Source organism: Tachyglossus aculeatus, chromosome 22 (genome assembly GCF_015852505.1).
Source record: "Tachyglossus aculeatus isolate mTacAcu1 chromosome 22, mTacAcu1.pri, whole genome shotgun sequence".
Classification (NCBI taxonomy): Eukaryota; Metazoa; Chordata; class Mammalia; order Monotremata; family Tachyglossidae; genus Tachyglossus; species Tachyglossus aculeatus.
This window is the reverse complement of record NC_052087.1, coordinates 2,115,140-2,142,369: the sequence shown is the minus strand read 5'-3', so window position 1 is coordinate 2,142,369 and position 27,230 is coordinate 2,115,140. Positions and strand designations below refer to the sequence as shown.

General features: G+C 49.2%; 1 protein-coding gene and 1 non-coding gene across 2 annotated transcripts; both read right to left on the bottom strand.

Moving 5' to 3' along the window:
* Positions 1-5,978: 5,978 nt before the first annotated feature.
* On the bottom strand, positions 5,979-18,387 carry EIF4G2 (eukaryotic translation initiation factor 4 gamma 2). Its single transcript, XM_038764446.1, has 23 exons — positions 18,148-18,387; positions 17,618-18,039; positions 16,577-16,690; positions 16,113-16,178; positions 15,484-15,624; positions 15,122-15,224; positions 13,534-13,665; positions 13,366-13,432; positions 13,121-13,272; positions 12,480-12,590; positions 12,199-12,282; positions 12,001-12,099; positions 11,082-11,223; positions 10,847-11,004; positions 10,292-10,405; positions 9,530-9,655; positions 9,248-9,352; positions 8,936-9,151; positions 8,486-8,744; positions 7,470-7,674; positions 7,169-7,380; positions 6,920-7,041; positions 5,979-6,817 (listed from the first exon to the last, which is right to left on the bottom strand). Exons 1-23 carry the CDS (start codon positions 18,385-18,387, stop codon positions 6,752-6,754), a joined length of 3,456 nt encoding a protein of 1,151 aa, XP_038620374.1. The 3' UTR covers positions 5,979-6,751.
* On the bottom strand, positions 10,073-10,243 carry LOC119944417. Its single transcript, XR_005455896.1, has one exon. It is a non-coding gene; the product is annotated as a small nucleolar RNA SNORD97 (small nucleolar RNA).
* Positions 18,388-27,230: the final 8,843 nt, after the last annotated feature.

Here is a 27,230-nt window from a genome sequence, read left to right as displayed (position 1 = left end):
TCTGACTCCGAAGCCCGGGCTCTTTCCACTGAGCCACACTGCTTCTTATATTTGTGCATATATATAAGAAATGTATATATATAAAAATGCTATTATTATATATATATTAATAAATGCTATAAATATATAGCATTTATTAAGCGCTTACTATGTGCAAACCACTGTTCTAAGTGCTGGGGAGGTTACTAGGTGATCAGGTTGTCCCACAGGGGGCTCACAGTCTTCACCCCCATTTTCCAGATGAGGGAACTGAGGCCCAGAGAATTGAAGTGACTCGCCCAAAGTCACAGAGCTGACAATTGGCGGAGGTGGGATTTGAACCCATGACCTCCGACTCCAAAGCCCAGGCTCTTTCCACTGAGCCACGCTGCTTCTTATGTATGTGTATATACATAAGAAATGTGTATATATATATATATATATATATATATAATAAAAGCATTTGTTAAGCACTTACTATGTGCAAAGCACTGTTCTAAACGCTGGGGAAATTACAAGGTGATCAGGTTGTCCCACGCGGGGGCTCAGAGTCTTCATCCCCATTTTCCAGATGAGGGAACTGAGGCCCAGAGAAGTGAAGTGACTCGCCCAAAGTCAAACAGCTGACAATTGGCGGAGGCAGGATTTGAACCCATGACCTCTGACTCAGAAGCCCGGGCTCTTTCCACTGAGCCACGCTGCTTCTTAGGGAGTCAGTCTGCAGCCACCAGGGACCGGCCCCAGGACCGGGTCTACAATTGGCAACCTCTCTGAATCCCCAGTAATAATAATATTATTATTATTATTAGCATTAGTAATAGTAATATTAGTAATAGTAATAATAATAATGGCATTTATTAAGCGCTTACTATGTGCAAAGCACTGTTCTAAGCGCTGGAGGGGGATACAAGGTTTTCCCACGGGGGGCTCACAGTCTTAATCCCCATTTCCCAGATGAGGGAACTGAGGCCCAGAGAAGTGAAGTGACTCGCCCAAAGTCACACAGCAGACAATTGGCGGAGGTGGGATTTGAACCCATGACCTCTGACTCCGAAGCCCAGGCTCTTTCCACTGAACCACGCTGCTTCTTAGGGAGTCAGTCTGCAGCCGCCAGAGACTGGCCCCAGGACCGGGTCTACAATGGGCAACCTCTCCGAATCCCCAGTAATAATAATATGATTATTAATATTAGTATTAGTAATATTAATATTAGTAATAATAATAACAATGGCATTTATTAAGCGCTTACTATGTGCAAAGCACTGTTCTAAGCGCTGGAGGGGGATACAAGGTTGTCCCACGGGGGCCTCGCACTCAATCCCCATTTTCCAGATGGGGTAACTGAGGCCCAGAGAAGTGAAGTGACTCACCCAAAGTCACCCAGCTGACAGTTGGCGGAGGCAGGATTTGAACCCACGACCTCTGACTCCAAAGCCCGGGCTCCCCCCACTGAGCCACGCTGCTTCCACAAGCAGGCCCTGCGCTCAGAGCAGGGCCTCCCAGCCGGGACGGGTTGCCAACCTGTCCTTTCCCAAGCGCTTAGTACAGTGCTCTGCACACGGTGAGCGCTCAATAAATACGATTGAATGAATGAATGACGGGGATCGCGATGCCAGCCCTTAGGGGTGGGGCGGAGGCTCCCCTAAAATCCGATGCCATCCTCATTGCCGAGGGGCGTCTACACAGAAGCCTCCCAGCTACAATGATTGGCAGCCAAAGTCGACAATAAATAAAAATAACAATCACGGTATCGAAACTGGGGTAATAATAACAATAATGATAATGATAATGATGGCATTTATTAAGCGCTTACCATGTGCACAGCACTGTTCTAAGCACTGGGGAGGTTACAAGGTGATCAGGTTGTCCCACGGGGGGCTCCCAGTCTTCACCCCCATTTTCCAGATGAGGTCACTGAGGCCCAGAGAAGTGAAGGGACTTGCCCAAAGTCACCCAGCTGACAAGGGGCAGAGCCGGGATAATTATGTTGGTATTTGTTAAGCGCTTACTATGTGCTAAGCACTGGGGAGGTTACAAGGTGATGAGGTTGTCCCACGGGGGGCTCCCAGTCTTCATCCCCATTTTCCAGACGAGGGAACTGAGGCCCAGAGAAGTGAAGGGACTTGCCCAAAGTCACCCAGCTGACAAGGGGCAGAGCCGGGATAATAATGTTGGTATTTGTTAAGCGCTTACTATGTGCTAAGCACTGGGGAGGTTACAAGGTGATGAGGTTGTCCCACGGGGGGCTCACAGTCTTCATCCCCATTTTCCAGACGAGGGAACTGAGGCCCAGAGAAGTGAAGGGACTTGCCCAAAGTCACCCAGCTGACAAGGGGCAGAGCCGGGATAATAATGTTGGTATTTGTTAAGCGCTTACTATGTGCAAAGCACTGTTCTAAGCGCTGGGGAGGTTACAAGGTGATCAGGTGGTCCCACGGCTGGGGGGGGTGTCACAGTTTTAAATGCAAAATAATCAGATCAGATGTATTCATTCATTCAATCGTATTTATTGAGCACTTACCGTGTGCAGAGCACTGTACTAAGCGCTCGGGAAGTACAAGTCGGCAACGTATAGAGACGGTCCCTACCCAACAGCGGGCTCACAGCTGATTTGAAGCATTGAAGCAGCGGGGCTCAGTGGAAAGAGCCCGGGCTTTGGAGTCGGAGGTCGTGGGTTCTAGTTCCGCCACCACCACCTATCAGCTGAGGGACCTTGGGCAAGTCACTTGACTTCTCTGGGCCTCAGTTACCTCATCTGTCAAATGGGATTAAGACTGTGAGCCCCCCGTGGGTTGACCTGATCACCTTGTAACCTCCCCAGCGCTTAGAACAGTGCTTTGCACAGAGTAAGCGCTTAATAAATGCCATTAAAAAAAAATCCCGGGCTTTGGAGTCAGAGGTCACGGGTTCTAATCCTGCCACCATCACTTGTCAGATGAGGGACCTTGGGCAAGTCACTTGACTTAACTCTGTGCCTCAGTTAACTCATCTGTCAAATGGGATTAAGGCTGTGAGCCCCACGTGGGACAGACAACCTGATCACCTTGTAACCCCCCCCCCCCACTCCCGGAGCCCTTAGAACAGTGCTTTGCACATACTAAGTGCTTAATAAATGTCATTAAAAAAAAAACGAACCCGGGCTTTGGAGTCAGAGGTCGTGGGTTCTAATCCTACCACCACCAGTCAGCTGAGGGACCTTGGGCAAGTCACTTGACAACTCTGTGCCTCAATTAACTCATCTGTCAAATGGGATTAAGGCTGTGAGCACCACGTGGGACAGACAACCTGATTACCTTGTACCCCTCCCCCCCCCCCCCCCGCCCCGGGAGCGCTTAGAACAGTGCTTTGCACATAGTAAGTGCTTAATAAATGCCATTTAAAAAAAAAAGAACCCGGGCTTTGGAGTCAGAGGTCGTGGGTTCTAATCCTGCCACCACCACTTGTCAGCTGAGGGACCTTGGGCAAGTCACTTGACAACTCTGTGCCTCAGTTACCTCATCTGCAAATTGGGATTAAGGCTGTGAACCCCACGTGGGACAACCTGATCACCTTGTATCCCCCCGCCACCCAGGGTTTAGAACAGTGCTTTGCACACAGTAAGCGCTTAATAAATACCATTAAAAAAGAAAGAGCCCGGGCTTTGGAGTCGGAGGTCGTGGGTTCTAATCCCACCACCACCACTTGTCAGCTGAGGGACCTTGGGCAAGTCACTTGACTTCTCTGTGCCTCAGTTACCTCATCTGCAAAATGGGATTAAGACTGTGAACCCCACATGGGACAACCTGATCACCATGTATCTCCGCCCCCCCCCCCCCCCCCCCGGCCCCGGAGCGCTTAGAACAGTGCTTTGCACATAGTAAAAAAGAGCCCGGGCTTTGGAGTTGGAGGTCGTGGGTTCTAATCCTGCCACCACCACTTGTCACCTGAGGGACCTTGGGCAAGTCACTTAACTTCTCTGTGCCTCAGTTACCTCATCTGTCAACTGGGATGAAGACTGTGAGCCCTACGTGGGACAACCTGATCACCTTGTATTCCCCCCCCCCCCCACCAGCAATTAGAACAGTGCTTTGCACATAGTAAGCGCTTAATAAATGCCATTAAAAAAAATGAGCCCGGGCTTTGGACTCAGAGGTCATGTGTTCGAATCCTGCCACCACTTGTCAGCTGAGACACCTTGGGCAAGCCACTTCTCTGTGCCTCAGTTACCTCATCTGCAAAATGGGATTAAGACCGTGAGCCCCACATGGGACAGCCTGATCACCTTGTATCCCCCCAGCGCTTAGAACAGTGCTTTGCACATAGTAAGCACTTAACAAATGCCATAATCCTCATCATCACATATTCCCTAAGAGGGAAAGGTTCTCTGTGCCTCAGTTACCTCACCTGTCAAATGGGATTAAGACTGTGAGCCCCCCCGGGACAGCCTGATCACCTTGTATCCCCCCCAGCGCTTAGAACAGTGCTTTGCACATAGTAAGCGCTTAACAAACGCCATAATCATCATCATCACGTATTCCCTGCCTAAGAGGGAAAGGAGAACAGGTGCCTAGTTGTCATTTTAAACAGGGGCAACTGAGGCATAGAGAAGTGAAGTGACTGGTCCAAGGTCACACAGTAAGCAAGTAGTAGAGGCGGGATTAGAAGCGGGTCCTATGACTCAGTCCTGTATTCTGTCCACCAAACTACGCTGCTTCGTTTTGGGGAGGTACAAATTAATCACATCGGGTATAGCTCATTCCACTTGGGGGTCACAGTCTAACGGGGTGGGAGAGCAGGTGCTTGATCCCCATTTTCAGCAGAGGAAACCGAGGCACAGAAAAGTGCACAGCGGGCAAGTGGGAGCAGGATTAGAACCCAGGTCTCCCGACTGCAGAGGCCCCTGCTTTTCCCACGAGGTCACGTTGCTTCCCAAGGAGAAATAGAACAATGCATTGTATAAATGCATAAAGTTAATCTACATAAAAGTGTAGCGATTTAGATTTTCGGGTGCTTATGAATTACGATAGAGGAATGCGGAGTTCGATTGGGAAACGCATTCTGAAGGCGGTGAGTTTTCAGGGCACAACCTTTTAGAAAAATGATCTGACCGGCGGATCGAACTGCGGGCAAGGTGCACATACTAAGTACTTAATAATTATTATTATCTGGGCTCTGGGGAGGCCCCGAATCAGATGTCACTGCCCCGTTAGCTCCTCAACACTCCCCTTCCCTGCCCTGACAGCCCCAGCCCATTCATTCATCGAATCAATCGTATTTATCGAGCGCTTACTGTGTGCAGAGCACTGTACTAAGCGCTTGGGAAGCCCAAGTTGACAACATATAGAGATGGTCCCTACCCAACAGTGGGCTCACAGTCTAGTCTAGCCCCCTGACATGCCCAATAGCCCTGCCTCGCTTTCTAAAAGATCATTTATGGGCTTGTGAAGCAGGGAAGATGGTGGAGCTCCCACGCTCTCTTCCCCTCATCCCAGCTCCCCCTTTCTGCTTTCTTCAGTTCCGTTATCATCATCAATCGTATTTATTGAGCGCTTACTGTGTGCAGAGCACTGTACTAAGCGTTATTCCTTGCTCCACTTTGCCCACCTCTAACCCCTGGCTTGGAACTCCTTCAGAGGGATTTATCCTCCTCCTGCCCCCATCAAGATGTGAGTCTCAAGTCACGGTGAGATGCAGCTTTGGCATCTTGATAAATAAGGGATAATAACTATATAAATGGAGGGATAAATAAGGGATAATAACTATAACATTCTCATAATATAATCATAACACATGAAACAGTATCATAATTATGACTAGCATTATAATCAATAATAAAATAATAATTATATGATAATAAGGGATAAATATATAAATAAGCGGAGGGAAGTGAGGCTGAGATAAGGCCTAGGGGAAGACAAAAACCACTTCGCTTTTCCCGAGTGGAGAGAAGTGAGTGGCTAACAGATGACCCACTCCCTGCTTTTTATGCTTCTTGTTCATTTGCCAGATGCACCCAGCAGTCAAGTATCACAATGTTTATTGATAGATACAAGTATATAAAATCAGGGCATGAACATGACTTGATAAATTAAGTAGACTTAATTTCAATACTATAATAAGGGACCAATTCAATTTCTCACCATTTTGTTTCACACCCACAAAAGAAACCACTTCCAAGGGCATCGACGATCTCTTCCAAACTGCTGAGTTTTGTGCAAGTAAACCATGTTTCTTTTTCTTTTGAAAGACTTGTGCACTCGCCCAGGTTCAAGGATATTAAAATCTAGCACATATAAAGCCCATTACTAGAGGTAGAAATACAGGCAACATACTATTACGGCAACAACCATCGATTACAGTTTGAAGGATTCTCTGTAACAACCAAATGGATAATCAGATATTGCAACGACTCAAGTATTACACTGAGCAAAGTGCATTCCTACAGTATTCAGTGTTGCATCTCAGTTTTCTAACCCCAAAACAGCCTCGGATGACGGGCGGCAAAAGGAGGTCTTCGCGGTCGGCCGCCTCTGCCGGAGAACTTAGGATGAAGTTATTGCATGCTGCTACTACGCTATCTAAACATTAACGATACTCTAAAATATTTGATGGTCGACTATGATTAAGACGTTACGCTACAAAAAAACCTTATGCAGAAGAAGATCCTACTCGACGCGCTTCTGCGTTAAATATTGTGAAAACGTTACAGCGGAATGGATTTTCGCAGTGGTTAGGTCAAATGCAGTTACATCGTAGCAACAGTATGTTTGCACAATTTAAGGCTTTGGCTGGTTTAGTCAGCTTCTTCCTCGGATTCTTCTTCTTCAGCGGTTTCGAGCCAGGTGAGCCACTGGTTCACCTGGAAAGACAGAGGGGAGCGCGGTCAGCAAGCGGGCGGGCGCTGCGGAAGGGCGGGCCGGCCCCCCGCCCCGGCGGCCACCTGTCTAGGGGAGGGTCTAACCTGGAATAAAGCCTTGCCCTTCCCTGGAAACTCTTGGGTTATATCTTCTTTCCACGCCAAGAAAGCTTCTTCTTCAATGATTTCCATGTCATAGAAGTGAACGAAAAAGCGCAACAACATGCCTGCGGGAAGCAGAGGTGACCGGGAGTTATTCCTGGCGACGGGGTGGCCTGGACTTCCCCCCGCCCCGGCCCTCCCCGAGAGCAGACCGCCAAGGCCAACGCTCAGAAGCGCATCGTGGCAACCCACCTTTTGGGAAGTTGTTATTGTTGCAGTGCACCTGCAGAGCGTACAGGGCACTGACCTGAAGTTCGACGTGATCATGGAGGAACTTTTGCATTACCGGCTTGAAAGAGAGAAGCAGTTGCTTCTCCTGCTCCAGCTGCTCTTTCGAAGGAGCCGAGGAAGTATCGGTTTCTTCACTGGGTGGGTTCACTTCACTAGAAATATACTGCAAGAAGCTGGAAGGGACAGGAACGGCACGTGAGGCCGGGCTAAAACTCCTCCGGCCACCCCTAAACCGAAGGCGTGACCCATCCCAAGTCTTTACCTGGTCATTAAGATGTTCACGAATCCCTTATCTACATGAAGTTTGGGCGAAATGTTATCTTTAATCCACTTGTAAATGGTTTGAGGGGATGGATCCAATTTTATTTGCTTCAACAGTTCCTTCTCTAGTTTGAGAAGGGGGAAAAGGAAACTAAGTCCCTTTCCTTCCAAGATCTCCAACATTCGATCCTTATTCTGATCAATTTCTAAAAAAAAAAATAAATAAAATAAAAAATAAAATAAAATAAAATAAAATCACACCACACATTTTTCATACAGAATTGGGTCTCGTTGTATAATCTTTGCACATCGGCAGCAACTAAGTGCCTTTATCTGCACGGCCCATCCCGCTGCTTACCGGCTAAAGGCATTACCATATGTTGCAAACTTGTACTTCCCAAGCGCTTTAAGTCCAGTGCTCTGCACGCAGTAAATAAATACAATTCATTCAATAAATTCACAAATAAATCTATTGAATGACTAAATTCACAAATAGATCTGTTGAATGACTAAATTCACAAATAAAGCTGTTGAATGACTAAATTCACAAATAAATCTGTTGAATGACTAAATTCACAAATAAATCTGAATGACTAAATTCACAAATAAATCTGTTGAATGACTAAATTCACAAATAAATTTACTGAATGAATTCACAAATAAATTTACTGAATAAATAAATTCACAAATAAATTTACTGAATAAATAAATTCACAAATAAACTTATTGAATGAATTCATTCGATAAATACAATTGAATGAATTACCAGGCTCCAATTGATTTTATATTACCAGAGCATGAAGCCACACTGCTCTGCCCACCTAATTTAAAAAAGCCCCACCTGGTAACACTGGAGCTCCCACAACATTGCAAGGCAGTACTTTTGGAATCAGGGGGGGGGAAAAAAATACATTTTCCCACACGCAAATTCTGAACTCGAGTTCAGAAAAGGCATTACACTACAGATCGAAACTCCTCTTCGACGGGAGTGGTGGGAGGGAGGATACGTTTTCTCACCTGGGAGCATTTTCTGCATGTTGACTTTGCTTTGTTGGAAAAGCTCGGTTAACCACTCGCGATCTTGTAACTTCGCCAACTGCTGAAGGCAGAGCAGGAAGAGGGGAAAATGGGTGCCGCTTTCCAACGGTTGAGCTAGCTCGGAAACGCTCACCAGCTCTGAAATGATGGCGCGGGCGGCGAACTGGGCCAGATAGGATTTCACCAAAGGGATGTCCACCTCCAGTTTGGGGCACTGATCCAACACGTTCAGGAAAGCCTGTGGAAAGAAGCAGGCCCGCGAGTTCGGTTCAGTTCCGCTTGGGGTGGCCCAAAAGCCCTTGTAACCTCCCCAGCGCTTAGAACAGTGCTTTGCACATAGCGCTTAATACCATCATTACTGTTACCGTTAAAACAGGCCTTAGGAGCGCACCCACACCGGGGTGGGGGAGAAGAAAAGGGCTCCGGTACCTGCATGAAGTTGTCACTGGTGGCTAGCCCTTCCTGCTTCAGTAGACTGATCAGAGAACTTGCTTTTTCCTTGTCTTCGTCAGTCCGATCAAGCGACTGGATGATGACTTTACTTATCATCTCTGGAAGGAAGTGTTTCGGTGCCCTCATTTCCCGCACGCCGTTGACCGCCTCGTTGGCGTTCCCGCTGTTCAGGTACTCAGTCACAACAGCTTCCTGTAAAGGCCGTAAGAGAAAAACGGGCGCTGGCCTCAAAACGCTCACCCGCTTCACGGAAAGCGGCTTTTTAAGCATTTTTTAACGTCGACTCACAGTTAGTTTAAGTAGTTCTTCCTTAGACGGAGGAGGCTTTTTGCTGACCTTGGCGGGCTTCTCCTGGATCAGCGGTGGATTAGTTTTGAGACCAAGCTGAGGAGTCTGTAAATAGACAACGAGGCACAAAGGATTAGCACTTTCGAGAGGGAAGGCCGTGAGCCGCGAGTCAAATTCGGGCGACTGTTTCTCTTTAGCGGCTTTCTCCGAATCAGAGCGGTTGCCCCCTGAAAATTCAGAGGGGCTTCCAGGGATGCAGCAGCTCCTCAGACCAGTCTTTACCTGTCCCAAGGGTGGTGTTTGAGTGCGTGGTGGTTGTGCGCTGGGAGGGATCATGGTTATCTGGGGCTGAAGCTTTGGCACTTGATTTTTATTCATTAGGAAAGACTGAGCAGGCCTCAGGCTAATCTGCAACGGAATGAGACAGGCTGTCACTAGAACGGACGAAAACCAGACAGAGAGAGAGAGTGCGTACGTTTTAAAGCCTTAAAAATAGGAAGTCGTTCGGCACTTCCAAGGGCCAAGAGTATAACGTATATTCCTTCAAACCACAGAGCGGTTCTTATCAATTGTACTTGAGCGCTTACTGTGTGCAGGGCACTGTACGAAGCGCTCGGGAGAGTAAAAACGCAATGTAACAGACATTCCCTGCCTGCACACGGGGGGGAAAACTCGACTAATCACGATTCAATATACGGCTAAGAGATAAGGTTCCAACAGAGACCTACGAATGGGGGAGAAGGAAAAAATAAAAATAAAAGCCACGTACTCGCAACAAGGCACTAAGCCTGGACATTTTCCTCGCTCTATTCTAAGATCACAAAGTTGCCCTCATATCTCAATCTTGCTCATAGGACGCTGGACACCCAAGGGGAGGAGAGAAGAATGAAGGGAAGTGGAGTAGAGGGTGGGGAGGAGAGGAAGAAAGAAAGGTTAGAAAGCAGAGTTCCAGCATGAGTCCTCATAATAACGCGTCTTTCTATAATCATTGGGCAGTTAAGACTTCGAACCAACAAACTGGCATTAAACAATATAGGAATGTACCTCATCTGCATTAAGCTGTCCTTTCTTAGAAAACCGGGGTGGCATATCCTTGGACTGTCCTTGTAGCTGGGATAAGAGTCCCTGACTCTGGTTATGGTAGAGCTGGCTTAGCCCCTATTTCAGAGAGAGAGAAAGATAAGGGCGTCCACGATATGGTATTCGAGTACCAGAGGGCTCAGACAGGTCGCGAGGAAAGCCTACTTGAATATGCCAGGAAAGAAAGACCAAGTAGGGGGAGGATTACAAAAAGAAAAAAAATCAAATCAAATTAATTTAAAAGGGCACCGTCCTAGCCTGTCTGATGCCTCGCAGTTATAAAAGGGTCCCCCGACGACCAGCCAAGCACGTTCCGGGCCCGCTAGGTGAAAACGTCTATTAGGACAGTTCTAGGATTTAGCGCTTTGGCGGTCTGCTCCCCAGAAAGCTTAATAAAGCGGACGGCTAATCGACTGGGACGCTGCAGCCTCAACTTTGAAACCTGGAAGGTTCTGTCGGCTGGGTGTCAGCGCACAGTTACCCTTGGAGCTTTTATGGCTTCCCAGTTTTAGTCCTCACCTGGCTTTTCATAAACTTGCCTCCCAACTCGCCAAACTGGGACTGGGGGGGCAGGATGTGTCCCCCGTGGCCATTGAAGAGTTGATTTGAACGATGACGCCCCATGGTGGGTGAAAATCTATCCTGGATAACTCCTGGGCCAGTACCGATTCCGCTTCCTAAACAGAGACGGGAGGATTTAAGACCTGCCCGGTGAGGAATGGAATCCAACCGTGCGGTCGTTTTAGAGAGTCACCTGGCATTTGTCCAAACATATCAGCAAGTCCTCCAAGGGGATCCCTATCAAGTTTGATCCTGGGTGGCATGAACGGTCCCTCCAGAAAGAAGTCACTTCTCATCCCTTGAGCCATAGGAGCGGGAATGAAAACTCCCAGATCCTTCAAAGGAACCACACAAAAAGCCATCCGAGTCAGCCTGTCCACCGCTATTACATGCGACCGACGGTATTCGGGCGCTCACCGCGTGCGGAGCTGGGGAGAGTACACCACAATGGAGTCGGTAGATTTGTTTCCCCCCTACAACGAGTTTACAGTTTCTGAGCGTCCTTCTACCCTCGGCAGCATGCAAGTTGAACTACATGAAGGACGGGCAACGAGGCGGGGTGGGGGAAGACACGCAGCTTTCTCAGGGACTCGGCCAATCCAGCGCTCATATGGACTCCGCCAGGATAAAGCGCACACCATCACAGAGCCTCAATGCCAAAGACCCTCTCGATACTTGCCAACGGGCAACTGCGCCATTAAGGGCGCTTAGCAAACGGACGCTGAGATCCTCCTGACTCCTTGTTGACTATTAAACACGCCTACCGATTCTGTTACACCGTACTCTCCTTTGCGATATTTTTTTACTATGCGGGTCAAGCACTGGGGTAGATTACAAGTTAATCGGGTTGGACACAGTCTCTGCCCCACATGGGCCCTACAGTTTAAAGCAGAGGATTTACCCCCATTTTACAGACAAAGTAAGCGAGGCAGAGAAGTGGCTTGCCCAGGGTCACAGCAGATGAGGGGCGGGCCAGAATTAGAACTCAGGTCTTTTGACTCCCACTTTCTTTCCACTAGGCCCCATTGCTTCTCAATAAATGCGGCCGATTGATCGGATCAGAGCAGAAGGAAGAACCCTGAGAGTTAATATCACTGAGGGACTAGACTTACTTTTACTGCATCTTGACGGATTTGATTGATCGTCTTTGGTCCATTGTCAAGAAAAGCTTTGCGAGGAACCCAATTGTGTTCTCGCAACTCCACAGTATCCTTTAAGGAAGGACGGGAAAAGAAAGAAATAGTAAACTTTTACCTCCCGTCCCAGGAGTCATTAAGACAATCAAACCACGTTCAACACACCGGTCTTACCTGCAGCAGGAAACGAATCCTTGCTGGCAATTCCTTACTTAACATCAAGGAGCACATACGGGCAAAGTACTGATCCATTAAGGACTGAGGAAGAGGGGGGAAAAAGAAAAAATAAAATTGAAGTTCAGTCTACGAAGACAAATGTTAAGGGGCGAAAGAACGCAACTGAGGCTTCAGTGAACCCAACACCGGCATTTATTTTTAGACAGGGTTGCAGAGAGTAATGTCAAAATGACCAAATGCTTTGACTGAATTCAGAGCACTATGATGTGACCACATACCTTGGCTCTTTCATGGTCTAATCTAGGCCCAACCGTCCTCATTATCTGACAGAGGCACTCCAAATCCTCTCCCATATCCTTGAGTTGGACTCTCTTCTTCTTTTCCAAAAGCTTTAAGTGTTTTGGAAACAAGAGTTTGAAATGAGGTCATTTCTCCCATTTATCCAGGGACAGAAAGCTCCCTACACGCACACCTACACACCCACCCCTTTCTAACCCACGTGACAAGGACGACGGGATTTTTTCAAGTGGGTGCAGCAGTGTTACATCAGATGATCCCGTGCCACTTGGTGTAGACTGCAACTTCATTAAGTAGGATTGCTTCAACAATAAGGGTGGCACCCATCGACTATTCTCCCTACCCTCAAAATGGGGGTCTCCTACGTTCACAGGACTTTGGAATTTCGGGTTGGGAGAAGGCTAAGGGATATCTTTTCCAACATCAGAGGGAAATCTGGGTTCGGCTCATCCTCGGGGGATTAGTTTACCCCTCTTCATATTGTTCACCGCTAGTTTTTGGAAAGTATCTCCACAAAACAGCTTTTGTTTCAAAGAGGTGTTTAGGGAATTCACCAAAATCAGCCATCTGACTCCCAGGAAACCACATTAGTTTGTCTAGCAACACAACCCCAATACGTAACTGTTTTGATGCACTTATGAAGGATAGATTCATGAATAAGATCAAGCTTGCCAAGCTCTCCAATGAATTTGATGTTCCCCAACATCTTGATCTTAGCAATGGCTCTTTGTTCCTCCTCCTCAGGGAGGAGGGGGTTGTCGCGCTTGTCATAGACTGCAAAGAGAAAACACCAAGTCAATAACGGTTCAGTGGAACGGAAGAGGAAAAACCCCCGCAGGTGAATCCCACCCGGTTCGGACGTCTTACTATCAACATTTCTGGTTCGGTTTTCAAATTCATCTTGTAGTTTGGAAATTAGGAGGCGTCTGAATGTCTACGATAAGAGAGACAGAGAGAACCCGATTTAGTGTTTTAAAAGCGTACGCTGAGCAAGTGTTAACTGCTAGAGGATTACAGATAAAAGCTAAAACTCACTGTGCTCTGCTTCTGTCCTGGCTGACCCTCTGCTGCTGGGCCATCAAAGTTTGGTGCATCTTCTGCCAATCGCAGACAGAGTTGAGCGTACAGTGAGCTATACTTTGGCTCTTCAAGGGCTTTGTCCACAATCTGCGAGAGATTAAAACAGCACCACGCATTTCACATCTGGAGGTATTCCAAACGATTCGGTCCTTATAACAAGTCAGTAAAATTTGAAAAGAGCGCACGTGCATTCTTAAAAGCTGTTTATTCCAGCCCATTTCCTAGTTGTGTACTTCCGAGCAAACTTTGCCGCATCAGTTTAGTGGACTTTGGGGGATGGGGGGACGACACATTATTTAAATGGATGGAGGAGTCTTTATACTTAGAGTAGTTGCTTTCAAAAAACCCACGAGCAAGTTAACTTCCAACATGGTTGGATTCCTCTGATGGCATAGCAGCTCAAGTTATTACAGCTACGCTCACTAAAATAATAACAATAATATTTGTTAAGTGCTTATGTGCCAAGCACTGTTCTCCGTGCTAGAGGGGGATATAAGGTGATCACGTTGTCCCACGTGGGGCTCACAGTCTTAATCCCCATTTTACAGATGAGGTATCTGAGGCCCAGAAGTGAAGTGACCTGTCCAAAGTCACACAGCTGACAAGTGGCGGAGCCGGAATTAGAACTCAAAACCTCTAACTCCCAAGCCCGGGCTCTTTCCACTGAGTCACGCTGCTTCTCATGTCAACGTGTGTCAGAGATAAAGCCAGCACTGCCACTTGCTTTACTCACTGATTATCTCCTGAGCACTCACTGGGTACAGAGCACTGTACTAAGTGTTTGGGAGAGTATAATACAGAGTCGGTAGACAAGTTCCCTATCTACAAAGAGCTTTCGGACTAGAAGGAACACGACACAAGTTGAATTAGAGCAGCAACTTTCCTTTCACAGTACATATTTATTCTATTTTATTTTGTTAATATGTTTTGTTTTGTTGTCCGTCTCCCCGTTCTAGACTGTGAGCCCACTGTTGGGTAGGGACCGTATCTATATCTTGCCAACTTGGACTTTCCAAGCGCTTAGTACAGTGCTCTGCACACAGTAAGCGCTCAATAAATACGATTGAATGAATGAAATCAATGTTGCCTCAACCTCTTATTCTCCCCGGATTCACTTGACAACTTTCAATGTATGCAACGGCTACCTGTGACTTGGGTGACTGCTATGATTTTGGTACTGGTTAAGCGCTTACTGCGCGCAAAGCGCCGTTCCAAGCACTGGGGCGGATACAAGTTCATCAGGAGGGACACAGTCCCTATCCCACAGTCTTAAGCAGGAGGGAGGAGGATGGAATCCCCGTTTTGCAGATAAGGAACTGGGGCAGAAGTAGCCCCAAGGTCACACAGGAGACACCGGGAGGAGTCAGGATTAGAATCCAAGTCCTCTCACTCCCAGGACCGTGCTCTTTCCGGTAGGCCACGTTGCATCTCCATAACACCCTAGGCACCCTGGGCTTAGTTGAGCGCTTGTGGACGGCTACGGACTAAAGGTAGGAGAAGTCGACCTGCGCACAGGAGAGCGGTTAAGTCCGATTTAACTTACCAGCAGTATGACCCCTTTGAGGATGAGCTTCGACTCTACACCCACATTGAGGAGCTCAAGGCATAGCTTGTCAAACTTCTCAGGAGTAAGCTTATTTAGTATGCTAAGAAAGACAAAAAACAAACAAAAAACAACCCAAACCACACTGTAGCCAAAGTATAGTTACGGGGAACAAAGACTGGGACATTTCATTAGAACTCCTAATGGCAACTTTACCAAGTTTCAAAAGTTGAAGGTAGAGAACGCGAACAAGCCTGGAAGTGCATAGATTAACCTCATCCCCCGGGGTATCAAGGTGGGCACCGATGGGTTGCTTCTATGGATCTCACGTGCCCCAACTGGCTCACCCGTTCAATACGTACCCTCTTACTTTCCTGAAGATCGCGTCATGTCGTTCTTTTTCATTTGCGGAGTTGTTTGCTGCGGAGTTGTCATCTCGTCTAGTGCTTCGTGCAGGAATCCATTTCTGAGCGTTTTGCCCTGGGGTTTTCCCCAGGAACTCGCTGAATGGGAGAGGCCACAGAGTCAGGGACAGAAAAACTCCGAAAAATCAGGCCCAGAAGCCTGCTGATGAAAACTGCAGTCTGGCTACTCGGAAGAAACCACTGTATTCTTGCCAAGCCATCAGGAGCGGGGAATAAGTTACCGCGGTATCTGTTGAGCGCTTGCTAGGCGTCAAACACTATACTAAGCACTAGGACAGCTAGAAGGCCATCAGGTCGGCCACAGTCCTTGTCCCACGTGGGATTCGCCTTTTAAGGAGAGGGGACAGGGATCGAGTGCCCATTTCACAGACGAGGAAGCTGAGGTACCGGACTTAACAAGCCTTGCTCAAGGCGGCAAGCAGGCAAGTATCAGGTACTGAGGGTACGTCGGACGCGGTTAAGTGAGGGTTGAGTTAGGGCACGTTTTGGGGACCGAAACCCCCCACGGATCAGCCGACTCGCTCTCATTTTGCGCTTTCCCATCCCCTCACCAGAGAAAACAATACCTGTTGCCAGCAGTCTTGGGATAGTGCTGAGGTGCACCCCTACTTCCTCCTCCGCCCGAAGAAGCACTGTTTTCAGAAATAACCTTCCATTAGTTTGGTCGGCAAGGTTCGCAAGTCAACCACACCATGGGAAGACTGAGGAAACAGCCGCTATGGGGGACTTATGCTCAGATGCATTTTTTTTCCCAGGTTGTTCTGGTACCTGGAGCCCAGACTCGTATACCATAAGCAGGCAGACGCCGAACTAGGGCTTAGGAGACTCAATTAATAGTAATTATTGGGCGTTGGAAAACTACACACGGACACCCCCATTTGTCCTAAAGGAAAGCGGAAAGGCAGGGTCGGTGAAACCGCAGTCAAAACCCACTCGATTTAGGTGGGTGAGGTTTTGCGGCTGAGCGGGGAGGACCTGCCTCGACTCACCGAAGGCCCGGTGGGTCTCCCAAACCCCGGGACACCTTTACCTGAAACGAGAAGCACCCCCTTCTGCGATCGCACTCTCCACTTTGGCGGCTGGATAATGAAGAATCTTCAAAAGAATAATATTTAACGGGAGGGGAGGGGGAGGGGGGGAGAACCTAGAAGAGAAACAGAAGAACACACACCAATGTCGGCCGTCTTAGCACCGTGGAGCATCACTGTGGGGGCGCGATCCGACCCCTACCCACGACTCTGCTCTAGACTGTGAGCCCGTCTCTATATGTTGCCACCTTGTACTTCCCAAGCGCTGTGTGCTCTGCACACAGTAAGCGCTCAATAAATACGACTGAATGAATGAATTACTGCAGGGGCGCGATTTGACCCCTACCTGCGATTCTGCTCTAGACTGGGTAGGGATCGTCTCTATGTCGCCACCTTGTATTTCCCAAGCGCTTAGTACAGTGCTCTGCACACAGTAAGCGTTCAATAAATACGATGGAATGAATGAATGACTGCGGGGGCACGATCCGACCCCTACCCGCGATTCTGCTCTAGACCGGGGGCCCGTTGTTGGGTAAGGCCCGTCTACATGTTCCCACCTTGTACTTCCCAAGCGCTTAGTACAGTGCTCTGCACACAGTAAGCGCTCACTAAATACGACTGATTGAATGAACGCTGCCAAATTGTACTTCCCAAGCGGTTAGTACAGTGTTCCACGCATAGTAAGCGGTCGATAAATCGATTGAATTGTTGCCCCAAGGTGGGGGGGCAAGATGTTGGCCTCCCTCCGGCCCACGATAAGTCTTCTAGGCTGTGAGCCCACTGTTGCGTAGGGACCGTCCCTATATGTTGCCAACTTGTACTTCCCAAGCGCTTAGTACAGTGCTCTGCACACAGTAAGCGCTCAATAAATACGACAATGAATACGCCGAAAAAAAGACGTTGGCCTCGCTCGGGCCCACGCTAAGTCGAGAAATGGGGCAGGAGGTGAGCGGGGGGAGCGAACAAAGGACGGCCTCGTGGAGGAGGCCCAGCCTACCCCAACCTCCCGTCCTTTCATCCAACCGTAGTTATTGAGCGCTTACCGTGCGCAGAGCACTGGCCTGGCCCGTCCTGCTCCCTCCCAGACGCCTTCGCGCCGGCGGCCTTGGCCGTCCTTTGTCCCCTGAGGAGCTTGGGCCTCGCGGCCCCCTTCCCAGACGCCTTTGCGCCGGCCGCCTTGGCCGTTCTTTGTGGCCTGAGGAGCTTGGGCCTCGCGGCTCCCTTCCCAGACGCCTTTGCGCCGGCAGCCTTGTCCTCGCGGCCCCCTTCCCAGACGCCTTTGCGCCGGCCGCCTTGGCCGTTCTTTGTCTCCTGAGGGGCGCGGGCCTCGCGGCCCCCTTCCCAGACGCCATTGCGCCGTCGGCCTTGGCCGTTCTTTGTCCCCTGAGGGGCGCGGGCCCGGCCGCTCCTCGCGACCCCCTTCCCAGACGCCCTTGCGCCGGCCGCTTTGGCCGTTCTTTGTCCCCTGAGGAGCGCGGTCCTCTTGGCCCCCTTCCCAGACGCCCTTGCGCCGTCGGCCTTGGCCGTTCTTTGTCCCCTAAGAAGCTTGGTCCTCAATGCCCCCTTCCCAGACGCCTTTGCGCCGTGGGCCTTGGCCATTCTTTGTCCCCTGAGGAGCGCGGGCCTCGCGACCCCCTTCCCAGACGCCTTTGCGCCGGCCGCCTTGGCCATTCTTTGTCCCCCGAGGGGCCCGGTCCTCGCGACCCCCTACCCAGACGCCTTTGCGCCGGCCGCCTTGGCCCTCAGGCCAGGCCCGGCCGGTCCTCGTGGCGGTGCCCCTCCCAGACGCCTCTGCGCCGGCCCCCTTGGCCATTCTTCGTCCCCCGAAGAGCTTGGCGCCGGCCACCCTTCTCCGTCCCCCGAGGAGCGCGGCCCTCAGGCCCGCCCGGTCCCCTAGCCCCCCTTCCCTTCCCTTCCCTCAGGCCGGCCCTCGCCGCCCGCTCCGTCGGGAGGGCGGCCGCCATTTTGTGGCGCCCGACAAGCAAGGGCGGCGGCCATCTTAGGCGGCGCGGCTCACCTTCACCGAGGCCCGGGCAGCCGCCGCCGCAGCTGCGTCCTCCGGATCCGGTCGGCGGGGACGGGGACGGGGGAGAGGGGAAGGGGGGGGAATTAAAAAAAAAAGGGGGGGGAGGGAGGGGAGGGGGAGGAAAGGAAAGGAGCCGGGGGGGACGCGGCGGAGCGGTGTCGGCTCAGGGAAGGGGCCGCCGGAGCCAGCAGCCGGTCCCCGCTGCCGCCACTGCCGCCGCCGCCGCCGCCACCTCCATAGAGCGCCGGCCCGCTGCTGGCGCCACGGCTACACTGAAGCCGAACTTATCGCGCCGCCGCGGCCCCCGCGGCCGAACGGCCGGCGCCTCCTCCAATCAGAGGCCGGCCTGCCGGCCCGCGGCCAATCGGCGCCCGCCGCGGGGGGCGGGGCCCGGCCGCCAAGCTCGGTTGAGGCGCGGCCCCCGCCGCACTGCGCAAAGCCGTATTCGCGAAGGGGCTTAGGCCCGGGCGGCGGCGGCGGCGGCGGGAGGGGGGGCGGTTGGCGTCGTGCCACAGAATAATGATAATAATAATAATAATAAAGGACAGCATTTGTTAAGCAATCACTATGTGCGAAGCACCGTTCTAAGCGCTGGGGAGGTCACAAGGTGATCGGGTGGTCCCACGGGGGGCTCCCGGTCTTCATCCCCATTTTACAGATGAGGGAACTGAGGCACGACGTTAATAATAACGATGGTATTTGTTCTAAGCGCTGGGGAGGTTACAAGGTGATCAGGTGGGCCCACGGGGGGCTCACGGTCTTCACCCCCATTTTACAGATGAGTGACCTGAGGCACGAAATTAATAATAATAATAATAATAATAATAATAATAATAATAGTATTTGTTAAGCGCTTACCATGTGCGAAGCACTGCTCTAAGCAGTGGGGAGGTTACAAGGCGATCAGGTTGTCCCACGGGGGGCTCACAGTCTTCACCCCCATTTTACAGATGAGGGAACTGAGGCACGAAATTAATAATAATAATAATGATAGTATTTGTTAAGTGCTTACTATGTGCGAAGCACTGCTCTAAGCACTGGGGAGGTCACAAGGTGATCAGCTTATCCCACGGGGGCCTCACAGTCTTCATCCCCATTTTACAGATGAGGGAACTGAGGCACGAAATTAATAATAATAATAATAGTATTTGTTAAGCGCTTACTATGTGCGAAGCACCGTTCTAAGCACTGGGGAGGTCACAAGGTGATCAGGTTGTCCCACGGGGGGCTCACAGTCTTCATCCCCATTTTACAGATGAGAGACCTGAGGCACGAAGTTAATAATAGCGATGGTATTTGTCAAGCGCTTACTGTGTGCAAAGCACTGCTCTAAACGCTGGGGAGGTTACAAGGTGATATAGATGAGGGAACTGAGGCACGAAGTTAATAATACTGATGGTATTTGTTAAACAATTACTACGTGCGAAGCACTGTTCTAGGCGCTGGGGAGGTCACAAGGTGATCAGGTGGTCCCACGGGGGGCTCACGGTCTTCATCCCCATTTTACGGATGAGGGAACTGAGGCACGAAGTTAATAATAGCGGTGGTATTTGTTAAGCGCTTACTGTGCGCAAAACACTGCTCTAAGCGCTGGGGAGGTTACAGTGTGATACAGGTGAGGGAACTGAGGCACGAAGTTAATAATAATGATGGTATTTGTTAAGCAATTACTACGTGCGAAGCACTTTTCTAAGCGCTGGGGAGGTTACAAGGTGATACAGATGAGGGAACTGAGGCACGATGTTAATAATAATGATGGTATTTGTTAAGCAATTACTATGTGCAAAGCACTGTTCTAAGCACTGGGGAGGTTACAAGGTGATCAGGTTGGCCCACGGGGGGGCTCACAGTCTTCATCCCCATTTTACAGATGAGGGACCTGAGGCACGAAGCTAATAATAATAATAATAATAATATTTGTTAAGCGCTTACTATGTGCAAACCACTGTTCTAAGCGCTGGGGAGGTTCCAAGGTGATCAGGTTGTCCCACGGGGGGGGCTCCCAGTCTTCATCCCCATTTTACAGATGAGGTAACTGAGGCACGGAGAAGTGACTTGCCCAAAGTCACACAGCTGACAATTGGCGGAGCGGGATCTGAACCCATAACCTCCGACTCCAAAACCCGTGCACAGACCCCCATGCACAGAACCCCATGGCGGCGGCCGGCCTGTCCCTGCCACCTTTGTATTGTTCCTTCGGCCCCTTCCGCACCATTCCCGGCCTCAGTGGGGCCTTTTTTCCTCACCAAGCGAACGCCCACCCTCTGCCCCTCCTCACCGTGAAGCCCCGTCCATTCATTCATTCAATCGTATTTATTGAGCGCCTACTTTGTGCAGAGCACTGGACTAAGCGCTTGGGAAGTCCAAGTTGGCAACATCTAGAGACGGTCCCTACCCAACAGCGGGCTCACAGTCTAGAAAGGGGAGGCAGACGACAAAACAAAACGTATTAACAAGATAAAATAAATAGAATAAATATGTACAAGTAAAATAGAGTAATGAACATGTACAAACACATATTCATTCATTCATTCAATCGTATTTATTGAGCGCTTACCGCGTGCAGAGCACTGCACTAAGCGCTTGGGAAGCCCAAGTTGGCAACATAGAGAGACCAACAGCGGGCTCACAGTCTAGAAGGGGGAGACAGACACCAAAAGAAAACATATTAAACAAATAAAATAAATAGAATAAATATGTACAAATAAAATCAATCAATCAATCAATCGTATTTATTGAGCGCTTACTTTGTGCAGAGCACTGGACTAAGCGCTTGGGAAGTCCAAGTTGGCAACATATAGAGACGGTCCCTACCCAACAGTGGGCTCACAGTCTAGAAGGGGGAAGACAGAGAACAAAACCAAACATACTAACAAAATAAAATAAATAGAATAGATACGTACAAGTAAAATAAATAAATAAATAAATAGGGTAATAAATATGTACAAACATATATACGTGGCTCAATGGAAAGAGCCCGGGCTTTGGAGTCAGAGGCCAGGGGTTCAAATCCCGGCTCCACCAATTGACAGCTGTGTGACTCTGGGCAAGTCACTTCACTTCTCTGTGCCTCAGTTCCCTCATCTGTAAAATGGGGATTAAGACTGTGAACCCCCCATGGGAAAACCTGATCACCCTGTAACCTCCCCAGCGCTTAGAACAGTGCTTTGCACATAGTAAGTGCTTAATAAATGCCATTATTATTATATACATATGTACAGGTGCTGTGGGGAAGGGAAGGAGGTAAGATGGGGGGGATGGAGAGGGGGACGACGGGGAGAGGAAGGAATAGAGCAATAAATGCGTACAAACATATATACAGGTGCTGTGGGGAGGGGAGAAGGGGGATGAAGACTGTGAGCCCCATGTGGGACAACCCGATGGCCTTGCATCTCCCCCAGCGCTCAGAACAGTGCCTGGCACCTAGCAAGCGCCCAACAAATACCAACATGATCACCATTACTATTATCAGGAGGAAGGGAAGTCGGGGCGTGGGGAGGGCGCAGGGCAGGCTCCTCAGGGGACGTTGGCGGCCTAGGCCCGAAACCCGAGGGGACCAGGCCAGACCAGCCCCCTCGGCCCTCCCTGTCACCTGCTGTTATTTTCCATCATCATCATCAATCGTATTTATTGAGCGCTTACTGTGTGCAGAGCACTGTACTAAGCGCCAAAGGGTCCGTTTTCAAGCAGGAAACGTCCACCAAGGGGACAGCGGGCTGACGGGGAGGCGGGTCGTCCGGCCGCGGGGCCCGCACGAGGAGAAACATCCCTTCCGGCCCACGGGCCTGGTCCGGGGTGACGCCGAGATGGGCACCTCCAAGACCCCTCCCGAAAGGGCAGAAAACCCACCTGTCCCAGACCGACGGTGGCGGACTCGTTTTAGGGCGAAGGGCAAGCGCCGTGAAGGCCGTAATTTCCAAAGACACTAGACCTAAATGGTCACCGTTTTCCGGAACCCCACAGAGCCATTTTCTGGGGACTTTTCAAGTCCGGGATAGGTGAAGCCCGCAGGCAGGGCCGTGACCCCGCCCTAAAGGTTGACCAACTAATTCCCGGCCCTCCAAATCTCGGTCTCACGGTAGCTAGCAGATTCTTTTCACCGGGGACTTGGCTTTGATGGCCACCGAAATCCCCTCTGCAACCCCCTTCTCCGTCCCCGTAAAGAAAACGGTCCCTGAGGCCTAGTTAAATGTGGGACGCCAAAGAAGAAACGGTTTTCTCCCAGGAAGAACCGTATGCCTGGAAATAAATTGAAGTCGCAAATAAGGGGGATGCCTACTTATCTCCGGTTTTAGACAGGATGACCTAATACACTTAGTCAAACAGACAAAAAGAAGTTATTTCAGTCATTCTGGCAAACAAATGTTTCTAAATTTAAATTCCTTAAATGGGAAAATTGACCCAGCCTGGATTCAGATACCGTATGGAGATTGCCAATACTTTGTCCGTTTACCAAATACCACAATTATTATTATTATTGAAGGCTTCGAAGCTCAAGATTTTTCAGGCATTTTAGGATGAAGAATTATAATTATGGTATTTGTCAAGGGCTTACTACGCATCATTATATTGAGTGGTGGGGTAGATATAAGGTGATCGGGTTGGACACGGTCCCCGTCCCACTCGGGGTTTACCAAGTCGGAGGGAGGACAGGTACCGAACCCCCATTTTACAGATCAGGAAACTGAGGTACAGAGAAATTCTGTAACAGGGACATAGCAGGCAAGTGGCCGGGAGGAGAGTTCGGGCCTTCTGATTCCCGAGCCCGTGTTCTCTCCGCTAGGCCACGATGCTTCAGAATCAGTCGATAAATAGCATTTATTTAGTGCTTGGAGGAGATGTGATTTTAATAAAGCTTTGAAGGTGGGGGGAGTGGTGGTCAGTCATATATGAAAGGGTAAGGAGTTCCGGGCCGGAAGGAGGGCACGGGCGAGGGGGCAGCGGCGAAATAGTGTATTTCCCAATCTCTCATAGACTTGTATGAAAATTGCAGCCTATTTCACTGCTGCCGATCCCCATTCCGAATTCTGCTCCGGTCTCCGATTTTCACCGTCCAGAAGCGACCCTACCACTCTAAGTGCTCACTCCCCAAACCCAAGTTGAAATCTTCATTCACTGTTATCCAGGGAGTAATTGAATAATTCTGGGAATTTTGTATGGACTCATAGATACATTTTGCTTATCCCTCAGAAGGCCATTTCCTCATTTGTAAGAATAGGGAAGCTTGTCTCCCAAAGGTGTTTTGAGAAACAGCTGAAGAATTCAAGGTACTTCGGTGTGTAGATGTGTCAAGTACCTAACTATTACAGAGCTAGGCTTTAAAAATAATGGATCCACTATGGAGCCTTTCTTGTCGGTTGGTGGCCTCGATTGGTTTCTCTGCCTGTAAAGGAAGAAAACCCCCAAACCAAGAGTAACGGTGAGAACGAAGGGCCCAACTTCTTATTTCTAATTCAGGGGCCGGCTTTGGGCAGACCCTTGAGCTGGCGGGCCTTCAGAGAGTGGGACAAAAGAGGAAGAAAGGGAGGAAAAGAAGAGAATAAAGGGAATGAGCGGATAGAGTAGTAACAGCAGTAGTGTTAGCATTTATTGAGCACCTGCTTGGTGCAGTACACTTGGGCACTTGGGAAATACAATATGAAGGCGCTTATGCCCTAATGGGGGAGATAAATGTAAACATTTACAGTTAGATGGGGTAAAATAAATAACCGAGTACACACAAATATACACCAGTGATGGAGGGGGAGAAAAGGAAAGGGAATGGGGGAGGGAGTGGAAGATAAAAGCACTCAACATTCCTACCCTATTATTTCCTCTTCCTTCCTCCCTCCTCCATCCTCCCTGACCCCTCATCCCCCACTCCTTCCCCTTCTTTTCTCTTCCCCTACCCCTCTTTCCCTTCTTCTCCCTCCCCTGTTCCTTCCTCTTTCCCTCCCTCTTCCTCCTCCTCTTCCTCCTTGTTTCCCTCTTAATCCTCTTATTCTTCTTCCTCCTCCTCTTTTCCCTCATAATCCTCTTATTCTTCATCCTCCTCTACTTTCTCCTCCTCCTCTTCCTCCTTCTCTTCCCTCCTCTTCCTTTTTCCTCTCCTCTTCCTCCTCCTCCTCCTTATCCTCCTCTTCCTCCTCTTCTCCCTCCTCTGCATCTCCAGGGGTTTGGCTCAGGTCTGAGCTGGAGGCTCCTCTAGCCCCTGGCCCTGAGGATGTGGCGTTCACTCATCATACCTCATGTCACTCATCATCATCATCAATCATATTTATTGAGCGCTTACTATGTGCAGAGCACTGTACTAAGCGCTTGGGAAGTACAAATTGGCAACATATAGAGACAGTCCCTACCCAACAGTGGGCTCACAGTCTAAAAGGGGGAGACAGAGAACAAAACCAAACATACTAACAAAATAAAATAAATAGAATAGATATGTCCGCCCAGGTGGCCTGGAGGAGTTTTTGAAGCTGTTCTGCACACAATAACTGCCCAATAAATGCAATTGATTGACTGATTGAAGAGAACCCCTGTAGGTTCTGGCAAGTCTATTCTCCCCATTTTATACCCCCCCCCCAAATCTCACTAAGCACTTAATCCTCACAACACACTGAAGCCCTTCTAGTCATATCTTGTATAATCTATCATTTCTTCCTACTGCTAATTTATTTTAATGTCTGTCTTCCCAGCTAGACTGTAAAGAGGCTGAAGTAATGTATCCTTCAAATATAGACAACTATATAGGGCTACTACTATTAGTATATAGTCTATAGTAGTAGCCCTGTGTAGTTGAGAAGCGGCGTGGCTCAGTGGAAAGAGCCCGGCCTTGGGAGTCAGAGGTCGTGGGTTCTCATTCCAGCTGTGTGACTTTGGGTAAGTCACTTCACTTCTCTGGGCCTCAGTTCCCTCATTTGGGAAATGGGGATTAAGACTGTGAGCCCCACGTGGGACAACCTGATTACCTTGGATCTAACCAACGCTTGGCACATAGTAAGTGCTTAACAAATACCATCATTATTATTATTATTGTCTCTATTCAAAGGGGATTCTACTTCTACTTCTTTACAGTCTAGCTGGGAGGACAGAAACTAAAATAAATTAGCTGTAGGAAGAAATAATAGCGTACCTCATTAATAGTACTATTAGTACTATAGTCATATAGTACTATTAATGCTACTAGTATTAATAGATGTATTAGTAGTACTACTAATAGTAGTAGCCATTTTTTATTGAGCTCCCACAGTGCTCTGCACACAGTAAGTGCTCAATAAATATGATTGAATGAGTACCATGGACTATACTAACCACTTGGGAAGTACAAAATAAGCAATGACCCTTTTCTGCCCACAAGGAGCTTACAGAATAAGAGAGACAGTCATTAAAGCATTTATAAACAGAGTAAGAGTAAATAAATAAATGCATAATTGAGTAAATGTTTATGTATAAAGGCTGAGGATGTACAGTAAACTCCATGAGGGCAGGGATCAAGCTTATTGATTCTATTGCGCTTAGTGCGGTGCTCTGCGTATAGTAAATAATCAATCCATTGATGGACTGATTGTCAAGCCCCTTTCCAGTTCCAAAGCTTAAGGCAGAGTTGGCCTTTCTTACCACTTGGTCCTGGTGTCCCTGAATAGTAAACCGTGTGCTATCAAACTTGTTGGAAAATTGTAAGTCTTGTTTATACTGTAGATAAAAATGCCCCTTTCTGCTGGGTGTGTCCCCTATTACTCAATTCTTGGTTACAGTTTTGCTTTCTGTTTCTGCTACAGTGGTGCTTTGAAAGAAAATTCTCTGAAGGTAGGGAACATGTCTTTCCTTTCATTAACCTCCGGATTCAAAGCCCTGTACCTCCAGGGATGCTTCATAAAGCCAGGCTGTTTGTGAATGTTTGCTGAGGATGGCGATGCTGGGATGAGGTTGCCAATGACATCAATGCCTCTTCATCACAGCTCTCAGGCCACAAGGTAGTAAGTGAGATGCTACTCCAAATCAAGCGGTTGGAGAAGAGAAGGCATGCTCCCAAAGGTCAAGTTGTGTCCCATATCGTCACTCAGGCAGAAGAATCAACAGACCGAAGCAGAATCCGTTTTAGGAACTCAATCGATTCATTTTACTGAGCGCTCACCGTGTTTCCGAGCACCTGCTCTCTCCGCTCCGCGTCTAGTTCTGCACGGGCCCGGCCCGGGAGATGGGAGCCCGGGACGATTTGTCAGTGGGTCCGTCGTGGGCGGGATCATGGTCACGGTGTCCGACCGGTGTCCTCCCAGGACTGGGGGCTTGGGAGAGAACCAAACGGTGGAGTTGGGAGAGACGTTCCCGGCCCAGAAGGCGCTCACAGTCTAGAGGGGAGACAGACATTAAAACGGCCTACTGGTAGGCTAACGGGAGACTAGAAGGACGTGTACGTAAAGACTAGGGCTTGGGTGATCACCAAGTGCTTAGGGGGTACGGATTCAAGCACGTAGGTGATGTAGAAGGGTGGACGAACAGGATAAATGTGGATTTGCTCTACGAAGGCCTGTTGTGGGAGCTGTGATTTCAGTAGGGCTTTGAAAGTGGGGAGACCTGTGGTCTGACGTGGTAGAATCCAGCTAAAATTTCTGCCCCCACCCCACCCTGATTCTGTGTTGCTTTTGAATAGA

Bases quoted from the DNA above. Each gene is read 5' to 3' on its own strand.
- EIF4G2 (XM_038764446.1), bottom strand. From the start codon at position 18,387: ATGGCCAAGGGGGCCGGCGCAGAGGCGTCTGGGAGGGGCACCGCCACG. The intron at 9,656-10,291 runs GTACATTCCTAT...ATTCCGTTGCAG, and splicing joins GACAGCTTAATGCAGATGAG to ATTAGCCTGAGGCCTGCTCA. The intron at 9,353-9,529 runs GTAAAGACTGGT...GTCTATTTACAG, and splicing joins AAACACCACCCTTGGGACAG to ACTCCTCAGCTTGGTCTCAA.